The sequence below is a fragment of the Myotis myotis genome, unplaced genomic scaffold (genome assembly GCF_014108235.1).
Source record: "Myotis myotis isolate mMyoMyo1 unplaced genomic scaffold, mMyoMyo1.p scaffold_m19_p_1, whole genome shotgun sequence".
In the NCBI taxonomy this organism is placed as follows: Eukaryota; Metazoa; Chordata; class Mammalia; order Chiroptera; family Vespertilionidae; genus Myotis; species Myotis myotis.
This window is the reverse complement of record NW_023416313.1, coordinates 123,917,724-123,932,038: the sequence shown is the minus strand read 5'-3', so window position 1 is coordinate 123,932,038 and position 14,315 is coordinate 123,917,724. Positions and strand designations below refer to the sequence as shown.

At 38.1% G+C, this 14,315-nt stretch overlaps 1 protein-coding gene across 1 annotated transcript in view; it reads left to right on the top strand.

Moving 5' to 3' along the window:
- LOC118669953 (coiled-coil domain-containing protein 7-like) overlaps window positions 1–14,315 on the top strand; it is a 208,737-nt gene that overhangs the window by 100,652 nt on the left and 93,770 nt on the right. Inside the window, exon 9 of the mRNA XM_036336624.1 lies at window positions 2,291–2,410. Within this exon, the coding sequence (XP_036192517.1) occupies window positions 2,291–2,410 (120 nt within the window). The remainder of the gene's footprint in view (window positions 1–2,290; window positions 2,411–14,315) is intronic.

Sequence of the window (14,315 nt, the reverse complement as noted above, 5' to 3'; positions counted from 1 at the left end):
TAAGTATGGATCTTTAATAACAACAGTAACTATCTGTTATTACTACATGGGTAAAATTTTTAATGAATTCCCTCTTATAATTAGCTAAACTCTAGACTTTACTATCAATAGAAAGCAAGCTAGGTTTTATTGGCTTTAAAAACCCATCAAATTATAAAGTAATCCATAAAATCTAATGCTCTAGTGACCTTAGAATATTTTTGGTGTAAATATTCCCAACTGCTATTCCACTCACTTTCTATTGAAAGGATTAGAAAGGAAAGTTGATCTGAATGTGAAAAAGCAAAAAAACTATTTAATATGTGTTATAAGAAGAGAAATATAGCCGATAGGCATTGCATTGGATACCAATTCCCTCTAAATAAGTTGGCCCATAAATTTATACCTCTACTAGACACCTGATGCACAGATTTGTGCACCGGTGGCATCCCTCGGCCTGGCCTGCAGAGATCTGGCTGAAACTGGCTCTTCAACATCCCCCGAGGAGTCCTGGATTGTGAGAGGGCAGTTCCAGGCTGACATGTCCCAGAATCGGGCTCCCTCTACTCTGGTTCCCAGTGCATCACCCGAGAACCGCAGCTGCCAAGTCACCGCAGCTTGGCAGCTCCTGCATTGAGTATCTGCACCTTGGTGGTCATTGTGCATCATAGCTACCAGTCAGACGGTCAAACAGTTGGATGGTCGCTTAGACTTTTATATATATATAGACTAGAATAGTATTCTCTAGCTGTGTTACATAATTCACAAATCACAGTACTGTCTTTAGTCCTAGAATAACAGTGTTAGATACGTTTCTCTTTGATGTAAGAAATACTGTAGTTATGAACTTTAGTGCAGAATTGATGGTGAAAGTTAGATTTAGAAGTAGCTGAATATTCATATATAAGCACTGTGTTCTTACTGAAATTTAAGATGAGAGCAAGATTTCCGAAACTGTTCTTTTATCATTTATTTTATTCTTTTCACACTTTTATTCCTGAAAAAAGTATTATTAAAATGAATCAAAAATTATTTACTTAAACAGCTTATAACAGAGAAAAGCTGGTGGTGTAAATATAAAATTGTTTGAAGCAAGCAATTTGTTTTCTGATTTACTCTAAAAAATTTGGTAAATTATGATAAACCATTTTTCTATGTCAATAATTTTCAGGTTTTTGCTTAGGTACACCCAATTACTAATTTTTTTTCTCTTTTTATTGAATTTATTATGGTAACATTCTATATAATAAAAGGCTAATATGCAAATCAACTGAGCGGCAGAACGACCGGTCACTATGACAGGCACTGACCACTAGGGGGTATGCCTCAATGCAGGAGCTGCCCCCTGGTGGTCAGTCCACTCCCACAGGAGGAGTGCCACTCATCCAGAAGCGGGCTCACTGCTGGTGAGTGCAGCAATGGTGGTGGGAACCTCTCCCACCTCTGCAGCAGTGCTAAGGATGTCCGACTGACAGCTTAGGCCCACTCCCCATGGGAAGCAGGCCTAAGCCATCAGTCAGACATCCACTGAGGGTTCCCAGACTGCAAGAGGACACAGGCCAGGTTGAGGGATGCCCCCACCCCAAGTGCCTGGCCTGTGGGGATCAGGCCTAAACCGGCAGTGGGACATCCCCCGAGGGATGTAGCAGTGCACCAAGCAGCAGGTGGCCAGAGAGGAGCCTGAGCCAGCACCTCACTGCTTGCACTCATCCCAGCCTGCTGCACCTGCCGCCACCACTTGTAGCACTGCTGCAGAGTCGAGAGAGGCTCCCTCTGCCACAGCAGTGCTTGGCAGACATGAACCCGGCTGCTGGCTAAATGCACTGACCACCAGGGGGCAGCTCCTGTGTTGACCATCTGCCCCCTGGTGGTCAGTGTGCATCATAGCAACTGGTAAACCAGTCATTCCAGTTGTTCCAGTCATTCGGTTGTAATGGTGGCTTAGGCTTTTATATTTATAGATGGTGAATTTATAATTAAATGCTCTAAACAATTAAATGCTCTATTTGATAGAAATTGTCAAGGGGAAGAGAGTTAAAAGGAGACTATAGATCAAAGATAGAAGTGAATACTCTTGTTTAAGGTAAAAATGGGTTGATTTAAAGGTCAAAATTAAGGAAAATGCTATCTAAGAACCCAGAGAAAATAAAGGATTAGAAAATGAACAAAGAGTTTATAGAAATTGGAGTTATAGACAAATGCCTATCAAACATAAGAAGAAAAAATTATAATTTCAGAATTAAAAAATAATACATGGGAGATAACTAGCATGCAGAGTCATAGTATCTTTGTATAATTTTTTTAATTTTAGGTGTGAATTTCTTTAAAAACAGAGATATGTCCACACATCAAGAAGATTTTTTTACAAGTCCTACTACACCAACTAAATTGTCATCAAACGTCATCAATTTTTCACCCTATAACAATCAAGGTAAAAAATAATATAAAATAAGTATCTAATCACTCAGAATGTTTTGTAGTATACTTTTTAATTTTACCCTTTATAAAATACTTAAAACATCAGAAAATACCTAACACATATAAAAATACTACATTCTAATGATTTCCTTTCTAATCTGTTAAAATCATATTAGCCCCTTTCTCAGCATTTATCATATGTAGTCATAAACTATATGTAATGATGTTCTATAAAAGTATTTATCAAAATATTTTATTGTGTTCTCTTTACATTTAATTTTCATTATGGAATTCCCACCTTATCTTCTCCTCCACAACACATATTATTCAATTAATTTCATTTTAAAAGTGTATACACACACACCTTTCTAGAAGAAATTCCTAACTTAAATGTTTTGACTACCTTTTTGTTCTCTAGAGTATTTTTATGCCATTGCAGCTACACTTTTTAAAATACATTTTTAAATCTAGCAATTTTGTTGCTGGAATTAGGACATTTGGGATAGCTAGTCTTCTATACCACCTGTATCCAAACATATGTTCAGTTTCTATTTTATTTTAATTTATTTTTAAAATATTTATTGTTGAAAGTATTACATAGGTTCTCCTTTTCCCCCCCATATACTTCTTCCCGTTCGCTCCCCTGCCCCAGATCCTAACCACCCCATTGTCTGTGTCCACATGTTATGCATATATGCATACAAGTTCATCAATTGATTTCTTCCTACCCACCCTCTCCTGCCTTCCTTCTGATGTTCAAGAGTCATTCATGCTTCTGTGATACTGGGTCTATTTTTGATCATCAGTTTATTTGGTTCATTAGATTCCACATATGAGTGAGATCATGTGATACGTATCTTTCTCTGACTGGCTTATTTTGCTCATCATAATACTCTCCAGGTCCACCCATGCTGTTGCAAATGGTAAGAGTTCTTTCTTTTTATTGCCTCGTAGTATTCCATTGTGTAGATGTACCACAGGTTTTTACCTATTCATCTGCTGATGGGCACTTAGTCTGTCTCCAAGTCTTAGCTATTATAAATTGTGCTGCTATGAACATAGGAGTTCATATATTCTCTCTGATGAGTGTTAAAGTTTTTTTAGGAAATATTCATAGAAGTGGGATAACTGGGTCAAATGGAAGTTCCATTTTTAACTTTTTGAGGAAACTCCATACTGTTTTCTACAGTGGCTGCAACAGTCTGCATTTCAACCAGCAGTGTACTAGGGTTCCCTTTTCTTTACAACATTGCCAACAGTGGTCTTTGGTTGATTTGTTGATGATAGCCATTCTGACAGGTGTGAGGGGATATCTTATTGTCATTTTGTTTTGCATCTCTCAGATGATTAGTGATTTTGAGCATTTTTTCATTTGTCTCTTGGCTTTCTGTATGTCCATTTTGGAGAAGTGTCTATTTAGGTTTTATGCCCATTTTTAATTTGATCTTTTGTCTTCTATTTGCTAAGTTGTATGAGTTCCACATATGTTTTGGAGATTAAACCCTTATCAGATATATCATTGGTAAATATGTTCTCCCATGCAGTAGGATCTCTTGTTAATTTGTTGATGGTTTCTTTTGCTGTGCAGAAGCTTTTTATTTTGATGTCGTCCCATTTGTTTATTTTCTCCTTAGTCTCCATTGTCCTAAGAGATGTATCTGTAAGCATATTGCTACGAGAGATGTCTGAGATTTTGCTGCCTCTGGTTTCTTCTAAAAATTTTATGGTTTCACTAAGTACATTTAAGTCTTTTATCCATTTTGAGCTAATTTTTGTGTATGGTATAAGTTGGTGGTTTAGTTTCTTTTTCATTTTCTTATTTAATGTATCTGTACAATTTTCCCAGCACCATTTATTTTATTTTTATTTCTTTTTATTGTTTAAAGTATTACGTATGTCTCCTTTTTCCCCTATTGACCACTCCCAGGCCACTCCCATGTCCCTAAACAAGCCCCCACCACCCCAGTGTCTGTGTCCATTGGTTATGCTAATATGCATGCATACAAGTCCTTTGGTTGATCTCTTACATTCCACACCTCCCAGCCCTCCCCTATCTTGCCTCTGAGGTTTGACAGTCTGTTTGGTGCTTCTCTGTCTCTTGATCCATTTTTGTTCATCAGTCTATTTTGTTCATCATATTCAACAAATGAGTGAGATCATGTGATATTTATCTTTCTCCAACTAGCTTATTTTGCTTAGCATAATGCTCTCCAGTTCCATCCATGCTGTTGCAAATGGTAAGAATTCCTTCTTTTTTACAGCAGCAGAGTACTCCATTGTGTATATGTACCACAGTTTTCTAATCCATTCATCTGCTGATGGGCACTTAGGCTGATCCAAATCTTAGCTATTGTAAATTGTGCTGTTATGAACAAAGAAATGAATATGTCCTTTCTAACTGGTGTTTCTGTTTTCTTGGGATATATTCCTAGAAGAGGCATTACTGGGTCAAATGGGAGTTCCATTTTTAATTTTTTGAGGAAACTCCAAACTGTTTTCCACAGTGGCTGCACCAGTCTGCATTCCCACCAGCAGTGAAGGAGGGTTCCTTTTTCTCCACATCCTCAAGAGCACTTGTCCTTTGTTGATTTGCTGATGATAGCCATTCTGACAGGTGTGAGTTGGTATCTCATTGTTGTTTTGATTTGCATCTCTCAGATGATTAGTGACTTTGAGCATGTTTTCATGTGTCTCTTGGCCTTCTGTATGTCCTCATTCAAAAAGTGTCTATTTAGGTCCTTTGCCCATTTTTAAGTTGGATTATTTATCTTCCTTTTGTTAAGTTGTATGAGTTCTCTGAAAATTTTGGAGATTAAACCCTTATCGAAGATAATATTAGCAAATATGTTCTCCCATGTAGTGGGCTTTCTTGTTGTTTTGTTGATGGTTTCTTTTGCTGTGCAGAAGCTTTTTATTTTGATGTAGTCCCATTTGTTTATTTTCTCCTTAGTTTCCATTGCCCTAGGAGTTGTATTGGTAAAGATATTGCTATGACATATGTCTGAGATTTTGCTTCCTATGGATTCTTCTAAGATTTTTATGGTTTCCCTTCTGACATTTAAGTCCTTTATCCATTTTGAGTTTATTTTTGTTTATGGTGTAAGTTGGTGGTCTAGATTCATTTTTTTGTATGTATCTGACCAATTCTCCCAACACCATTTATTGAAGAGACTGTCTTGACTCCATTGTATGCTCTTGCCTCCTTTGTCAAATATCATTTAAGCATAATGGCTTGGGTCTATTTCTGGGTTCTCTGTTCTATTCCATTGGTTTATATGCCTGTTCTTGTACCAGTAACAGACTATTTTGAGTACAGTGGCTTTGTAATATAACTTGATACCTGCTATTATGATCCCTCCAACTTTGTTCTTCTTTCTCAAGATTGCTGCAGCTATTCAGGGTCTTTTTTGATTCCATAAAATTTTTGGAGAGGTTGTTCTCGGTTTGTGAAGTATGCCCTTGGTATTTTACTAGGGATTGCATTGAATCTGTAGATTGCTTTGGAGAGTATGGACATTTTAATGATGTTGATTCTACCAGTACAGGAACATAGTATATTCTTCCACTTGTTTATATCTTCCTGTAGATTTTTTTTTCTGTATGCTATAGTTTTATGAGTGTTTTACCTCCTTAGTTAAGTTTATTCCTAAGTATCTTAATTTTTTTGTTGCAATGGTAAATGTGATTGGTTTGGTTTGGTTTGGTTTTTAATTTCTCTTTCTGAGAGTTCACTATTGGTATATAAAACTGCTATGGATGTTTGGGTGTTAATTTTATATCCTGCTACATTGACGAATTCATTTATTAAATCTAGTAGTTTTTTTATGGAGTCTTTAGGGTTTTCTGTAATCTGTAAAAAATGACAGTTTTACTTCTTCCTTTCCAACTTGGATGTATTTCAATTTCTTCTTCTTTTCTGATCTCTATGGCCAGGATTTCTTGAACTTTGTATAGTAAGACTGGTGAAAGAAGGCATTCCTGTTTTGTTCTTGTTCTTAGGGGAAATGGTTTTAGTTTTTGCCCATTTATGATGTTTGCTGAAGATTTCTCATATATGGCCTTTATTATGTTGAGGTATGTTCCCTCTATTCCAGCTTTGCTGAAAGTTTTTATCAAAAAAAGATGTCTGCATCTATTGATATGATCATGTGTTTTTTGTCTTGTAATCTGTTTATGTGCTGTGCCACATTTATTGATTTGCGAATACTATACCAGACTTTTATTCCCGGAATAAATGCCACTTGGTTATGATATATGAACTTTTTAATGTATTGTTGAATCCAGATTGCTAAAATTTTCTTGAGGATTTTGGCATCTATGTTCATCAGGGATATTGGCCTGTAGTTCTATTTCTTTGTTGTGTCTTTAACTAACTTTGGAATTAGGGTTCCTTTCTTCTGAATTCGTTTGAGGATAGGTGTTAGTTCTTTGAATATTTGGTAAAACTCCCCTGTGAATCCATCTGAACCAGGGCTTTTGTTTTCTGGAATTTTTTTATATTACTGCTTCCATTTCATCAGTGGTTATTGGCCTATTTAGATTTTCTGATTCTTCCTGATTGAATTTTAGAAGGTTGTAGTTTTCTAGGAATATGTCCATTTCCTCAGTTGTACCATTTGTTGGAATTAAGTCATTCATAGTATTTTATTACAATCCTTTGTATTTCTCTGGGTTCACTTGTGATTTCACCTCTTTCAGTTGTGATTTTGTTTATTTGGGTCTTCTCTTTTTGTTTCCTGATGAGTCTGGCTAGAGGTTCATCAACCTTATTTATCTTTCCAAAGAACCAGCTCTTGGTTTTATTGATTTTTTGTATTTTTTTTGTCCCTATGTCATTTATTTCTGCTCTGATATTTATTATTTTCTTCCTTCTACTTGTTCCTGGCTTTTCTCGTTGTTCTGTTTCTAGTTCGTTACATTATATCACTAGATAACTTATTACCAGTTTTTCTTATTTTTTGAGGTAGTACTATAGTACTATGAACTTCCCTCTCAGGACTACTTTCACTGTGTCCCATAGATTTTAGATTGTTGTGTGTTCATTTTCATTTGTTTCTAGGATGTTTTTATTTCTTCTTCGATCTCTTTGGTAACCCATTCATTGTTTAATAAAATGCTATTTAGCCTCCATGTATTTGAGTGTTTTTATTGTAGCTATTTTCTAATTGCAAGCCATTGTGGTTGGAGAAGATGCTTGATATAATTTCAATCTTCTTGAATTTGTAGAGGTTTAATTTGTGTTCTAACATGTGATCCATCTTTGAAAATGCCCCAGGTGTGCTTGAAATGAATGTATATTCTGTAGCTTTGGGGTGGAATGTTCTGAAGATGTCAGTTAGTTCCATCTGTTCTAGAGTGTCATTTAGGCTTACCATTTAATTGTTGATTTTTTGTCTAGAATATTTATCCAGTGATGTCAATAGGGTATTAAAGTCTTCTACTATGACTGTATTGCTGTCAATCTCTCCCTTGATATCCTCCAGAAATATCCTATCTAATAATAAACAAACATGGTAATTGGCCATACCTTCGCTATGCCTCCCATCTGCCAATCAGTGTGATATGCAAATTAGCTGCCAACAAAGATGGCAGCTAATTTGCATACTGCAGGCAGGGCAGGCCAACACAAGCTGCCATCCGGGCCCCCGTGTGTGGCCCTGGGTGGCGGGGCTTGGCAGCAGGAATGCACTGCCTAAGCCCCGCTGCCAGCCGGGACCCCCGTGTGTGGCCCTGGGCGGTGGGACCCTGCGGCCATGATCATGATTGGAAACCGGGCCCCAGGCAAGGTGGCACCCCGGGACCCAGGAGCCGCCTTGCCTGTGGCCCGTGATCATGATTGTGATCGGAAAGCCAGGCCTCAGGCAAGGCGGCACCCTGGGACCCAGGAGCCCATCAGCGAGGTCTGCAGGTGAAGCAGCAATCAAGCTATGAGGGGGCAGGTGGGGGGGCGGAAGGAGCTAAAGGAGCAGCTCTGGCCTGAGACTGAAGACTCCCGCCAGAGTGAGGAGCAAAGACTGAAGGCTCCAGCTGCAGCAAAGAATGTGTCCAGAGTGAAGATGGAAGGCAGTGGCCAGAGTGAAGGTCTGGTTCCTGGGTGCCAAAGGAAAACTGATGCTGGCAGCAAGGGTAAAGAAGGCCTATTGCACTAATCTTCATGCAATAGGCCTCTAGAATATATATGAATATATATATTTAGATGTTCCTGTATTGGGTGCATCTATGTTTACCAGAGTTATAGCCTCTTGTTGTATTGATCCCTTTAGTATTTTAAAGTAACCTTATTTATATCTTGTTATACCTTGTTATGGCCTTCACTTTGAGTTCTATTCTATCATATATAAGTATTGCTACCTCAGCTTTTTTTCATTTCCATTTTGCTTAAAAATTTTTCCCCATTCCTTCATTTTCAGTCTGTGTGAATTCTTTGTTCTAAGGTATGTCTCTTGTAGACAGCATATATATGGGTCATGTTTTTTATCCATTCAGCTACTTTATGTCTTTTAATTGGAGCATTTAATCATTTATGTTTAAGGTTATTATTGACAGCTTCTAGTTTGATGCCATTTTTATGTGTTCCTTCTTCCCTTTCTATTTTTTCTTTTTACAAGTCCCTTTAGGATTTCTTCCATTCCTGGTTTTGTGGTAATAAACTCCTTTAGCCTTTTTTTGTCCATAAAGCTTCAATTTTGAAGCTTCAATTTTGAATGATAGCCTTACTGGATAGAATATTTTTGGGTTCAATCCCTTGCTTGGCATCACTTTGTGTACTTCATTCCATTCCCTTTTGGCTAATGTGTTTCTGTTGAGAAATCAGTTCATAGTCTGATGGGAGTTTCCTTATATGTAACTTTCTGTCTCTCTCTGACAACCTTTAAGATTCTTTCTTTGTTGTTAATGTTTGCCAAATTAATTATGGTATATCTTGGAGTCAGTCTTTTTTGTTCATATTTTTTGGGACTCTGTGCTTCTTGGACTTATGTGAGTTTTTTCTCCCCTAAGTCAGGAAAGTTTTCTGTCATTATTTCTTCACATAGGTTTTTCTATTCCTTGCCCATCTTTCTGTCTTTCTGACACCCCTATTATGAGAATGCTGTTTTGTTTCATGTTATCCCCAAGCTCCCTTAGACTCTCCTCCTGCTTTTTTAAAATATATTTTATTGATTTTTTACAGAGAGGAAGGGAGAGGGATAGAGAGTTAGAAACATCGATGAGAGAGAAACATCAATCAGCTACCTTCTGCACACCCCCAACTGGGGTTGTGCCCACAATAAAGGTACATGCCCATGACAAGAATCAAACCTGGGACCCTTCAGTCCCCAGGCTCTATCCACTGAGCCAAACCGGTTAGGGCTCCTCCTGCTTTTTAAGTGGTGTGTTTTTTTTCCAGTTTCTGCTCTTCTTGGGTGTTTTTTCTTACCTTATCTTCTAACTTGCTGATTTGGTCCTCAGCTTCTTCTCTTCTACTGTTGAAACCTTCCATTGTGTTCTTAATTGCAGCTATGTCATTCTTCATTTCCTCTTGATTCTTACATGTGTTGGTGAATGTCTCATCTAAACATTTGAGCATCCTTATAACCATTACTCTGAATTCTTTCTCTGACAAATTGCTTGCCTTCATTTCATTTAGTTCCTTTTCTATTGATTCCTACTTTTCTTTCATTTGGGGGTTGTTTCTTTGCCTCCTCACTTTTCCTGTTCCTTTGTATTTTTCCTTTGTATTTTTCCTTTGTATTAGATCAAAATGCTATGCCACCCAGCGTTTTTAATTGGTTTTATGTAATAGACTTTTTGTGGGATCCAGAGGTGTGGTCTCTCAGGTCTCCTGTGTTGGGTGTTCTAGGGAGGTCCCCTACTTGATATATTTGTGTTCTCCTGATGTAGTTGGGTCTTGAATGTTATTGTTCCATTTGTGAATGGAGTCTTCTCTCAGGGTTTCTATTTATGTGGTTCACTTCCTTCCATGTCATGCCAACTGTTGTAGAGGTGCTGACTGAGCAGCAAAAGGTACAACATGGACAAGACATGACACAGAAGGAACATAACATGAATGTACACAAGACCCCTATAACCCAAGTAAAAGTGACCACCAGAGAAAAGAGAATTATGAATGTGAAAAGTGAACAATAAGAATAGGGAAAAATCGGGGGGGCAGGGGAAGAGGGAAAAGAAAAAAAAATGGGGATAACACAAAACAAACAAATAAACCAAAAAGCACAAATAAAAAACAACAAAAAAGGGAGAGGGGTGGCAGGATCTTTAGATACAGAGCCTAAATAAAGAAAATAAGGTTAAGGAATTGTATGACTAGGGAAAGGACCATGTTTTAGAATAGATGAATGAGAAAAGAAATGAGAAGACAAAAAGAAAAAGTAAAAGAAAAATTTTTAAAGGGGAACATAGGAGAGAGCAGATAGGCCTAAATTTAAGAAGTGAAACAAATTTAAAAATTAAGAGAAGAATAGGGGAAGAGAAAAGAGAAAAAAAGGAGTAATGAAAAAAAAAGAGAAGGGGAAATGGGGTAGGATCAGGGAAGAGGAAATTAGATATATGAATAAACCAACAGAGACTAGAATAATAACATCAATAAAGCAGATAAATTAGATCAATTTTTAAAAGGAGAGAAAGAAGAAAGGAAAGAGAAAAACTAAAACAGAGAAATGAGAAGAAAACAGAATAAAAAAGAGAATAAAGGAAGAAAAAGATGCAAAAATGAAAAATAAGAATAGAATAATAAACAATTTTTTTTAATTAAAAAGTGAAGTGTCATTCGCTTCAACTGAGCTTTAATGCCCCACTGGAGCTGGTTTAGGACCCCACTCTTCTGTTGGTCTGCCAATTCTGGGCTTCCTGTTTGTTACTTGTGTGCTAAACTCTGTCAGGCACTGTCTTTGGCTTTTAGAAACCTGCTTGAAGCTCCTAGCAATCCACTGGGTCCTCTGCTTGTGTCTGTCTCCACAGGCCTTGGCTGCAAGCAGGCAGGGCCAATTTTCCCTCTTTGCCTGTCTTCCAGCTGTCAATCTTAATCACTCAAGCATCTGTTTCCGGCAGGTCTCTAGGTGGGGTTGATGCTGTCTTGCTTTCAGGGAATAAGATGGATGGTTTTTTTTCTATCCCAGAGCTACTCCCCTATAAGTGACCCAAAATATTACTCTGGCCTTGGTTGGTCAGAGATCCTTGTATGGAGACCAGTGGGGTTGACTGGCAACCTGGGGTTTTTATAGACTAGTTCCCAGTCACTGAGGGCTCGTTTAGACTATTCAGACTGGTAAGCTTGGCCTCTACCTTTGTTCCCTCTGTTAAACTCAAATGCAGGGTGTGGAGGCTGAATTACCTGCCCTGAGGCTAGTGGGAGATGCTAGCTTTTTTAGGGGGAAATGTCCACTTAGGTTTGGAAGCCTAAGTACATCCCAATGCAGGACTACTGGCCACATCTCCCTGCCCTGCTTCCCTTCCCAGTCTCTCCTCAGGCACCTCAACTCCATGCCTCCCTCCCTGCACCAAAACCTTGGGTGAATGGTTGCAATCGAAAAGTCCTGTGTTCTGGGTTTAGAGAATAAACACAAAACAAAACAAAAACAGGAAGGGAACAACAGCTTTCTACTACCAAACTACTTTCCAGCACCAAACTACTTTCCCCTCGCAGCGCAGCACTGCTTTTCAGGCAGCCAGCAGCCCTGTGGCTTCTCCTTTTCACACCTGCCGCCAAATGATGTGGCTCTGGTGCTTAGCCTGGGCCCGGCTTCTATTTTACTGAGGGAACTGATATGCCCATAACTCAGTTTTCTCATCTACTTCTCGCCCAGCCACTCCTTTCAAGCCCAAATCAGCCTTCCTGCCAGTCTCTAGGAATCCTCTGCCCTTCTTTGTTGTGAGTTGTCTCCCCAGCTGTGCTCAATTTGTTCTATAATAAGCTTTTAATACCAAGATCTACAATATATCTTCATGAAAACAATCTAGCTTTCATGCTTTCATGAAAATAAGATCAAGAATAAACAAGTTCAACAGTATGGGGCCATTATACTAACATACAAGTTTTTATGACTTAAAAATTCTCTGCAACTTTTACTCTTTTTAAAAAAATATATTTTATTGATTTTTTACAGAGAGGAGGGGAGAGGGATAGAGAGACAGAAACATTGATGAGAGAGAAACATCGATCAGCTGCCTTCTGCACACTCCCCACTGGGGATGTGCCCGCAACCAAGGTACATGCCCTTGACTGGAATCGAACCTGGGACCCTTCAGTCCTCAGGCCAACACTCCATCCACTGAGCCAAACCGGTCAGGCAACTTTTACTCTTATATGACAAATGTGAAAAGGTAGCTTGGAGTCATGGCTTCTGAAATACATTGTGTCTACAATATTTTATTTTCTTAATAACTACCTCTAACTAAATCTCTCAGCCTGTGACTTCAGTTTAATCTCTAGCTAATGATTGAATAATATGTGACTTATAATTCTTTATTTAAATGGATATGTTCCATAATAGCACATGTCACTTTAGTAATAAATGGAGTTATGAAAAAATTCTAACAAACACTGAATGGGTGGGGAAAGTAAATGGTTTATGCATAGAATTTTAATCTCCAAAATGTATGTATTCTTCTACATGTAAAGTATAGATAAATTATAGAAATGAATATTCTGGTTTGAGCAAAGATCAAAATTAAGGCAGATGCTGAGAATAGATATTCTTTCCTCAGACAGAAACCATGTATGCTACCTTCCAAGAAAACAACAATAAGAAGAAAACAACAATAGCAAAAACAGTGTAAGCTTTGCCATTAATTATTCTAATTTACCTAAAAAATGGAAAAAGGAATTTAGTGCATCTACATTGTCAAATATTAAAAAACTACTTCATCAAAATTCTACAAAAGTAGCTTCCTCAACCAGAAGGGAGAAAACTCTACATGAATTTGAAAGAATTGTACATATCAGTGACCTAAAGCAATAAGCAACATTTCCTATAGAAAATATTTGGCAAGAGAGAAAGAAAATTACAGTTAACATCAATAGGATTTTCTACCATTTTACCCCACCCCAGAGAGAACCGATTTGACAATCATTCACAGATGACAGAGCCTTTATGAAAGTCCAGAAGCCTGGTAGAGAAGTAAAAGCACACAGTTGGAGAAAAATATCTGAGATTGAATGCATTGAAGGGGTAAGAGTTTAACTTTGCCTGCATCATTTCTCCCCCTGGAAATATATCTCAATGCCATGACAGCAGTTCTCATCCCATAATTTCTCCTATGGGGAAAGTGAGGGCATGTGAGTGCACACCTAGCAACTCTAGCCCATTTTTATCTTTCCCATTCAGAGGGCTGAGTTACAAGCTGCATGACTCGGAGACTGCAAGTGGCTGAGAGAACAACAGCCACAGCATAAAATGGAATGTTTAAAGGGATGTGAATACTGGTAATTATATCCAAAAACATGAGAGGCTCATCAGGAGGTATGCACATCAGCTGCTGCAAACACCATATGTGTAGCCCCACAAACTGGCCCACAGGCACCCCTTTCGAACTCTATATGCCTCACACATACAAATCCCCACCCTATAGATGTTGTTACTATTGTTGTTTTCTTTTCTTATCTGGTTCCCTATGTGTTCTCCTAATGGCAGCAAGAGTGAGCTTTAATAGACAGCTATTACACATAGAAAATGGGCCTGATTTGCAAACATGGGAGAAACCACAAATTTGAGCACTTAGCACCACTTAAGATAAAGCAAAAGGGAAGCTGTCAACAATGAGCCTGCTTTACAGAACAGAGGAAAGGCATATACAAGTTGTAAAATTCTGTTGCAAAAGAGCCAAGAAGTGTAGAGCAGTGTTACCCATAGAAAGGGTATAAGAAAGCCACACAATCCCTAACAGGGATGACAGAAGGATTTCTCTCCAGAAACCAGTGA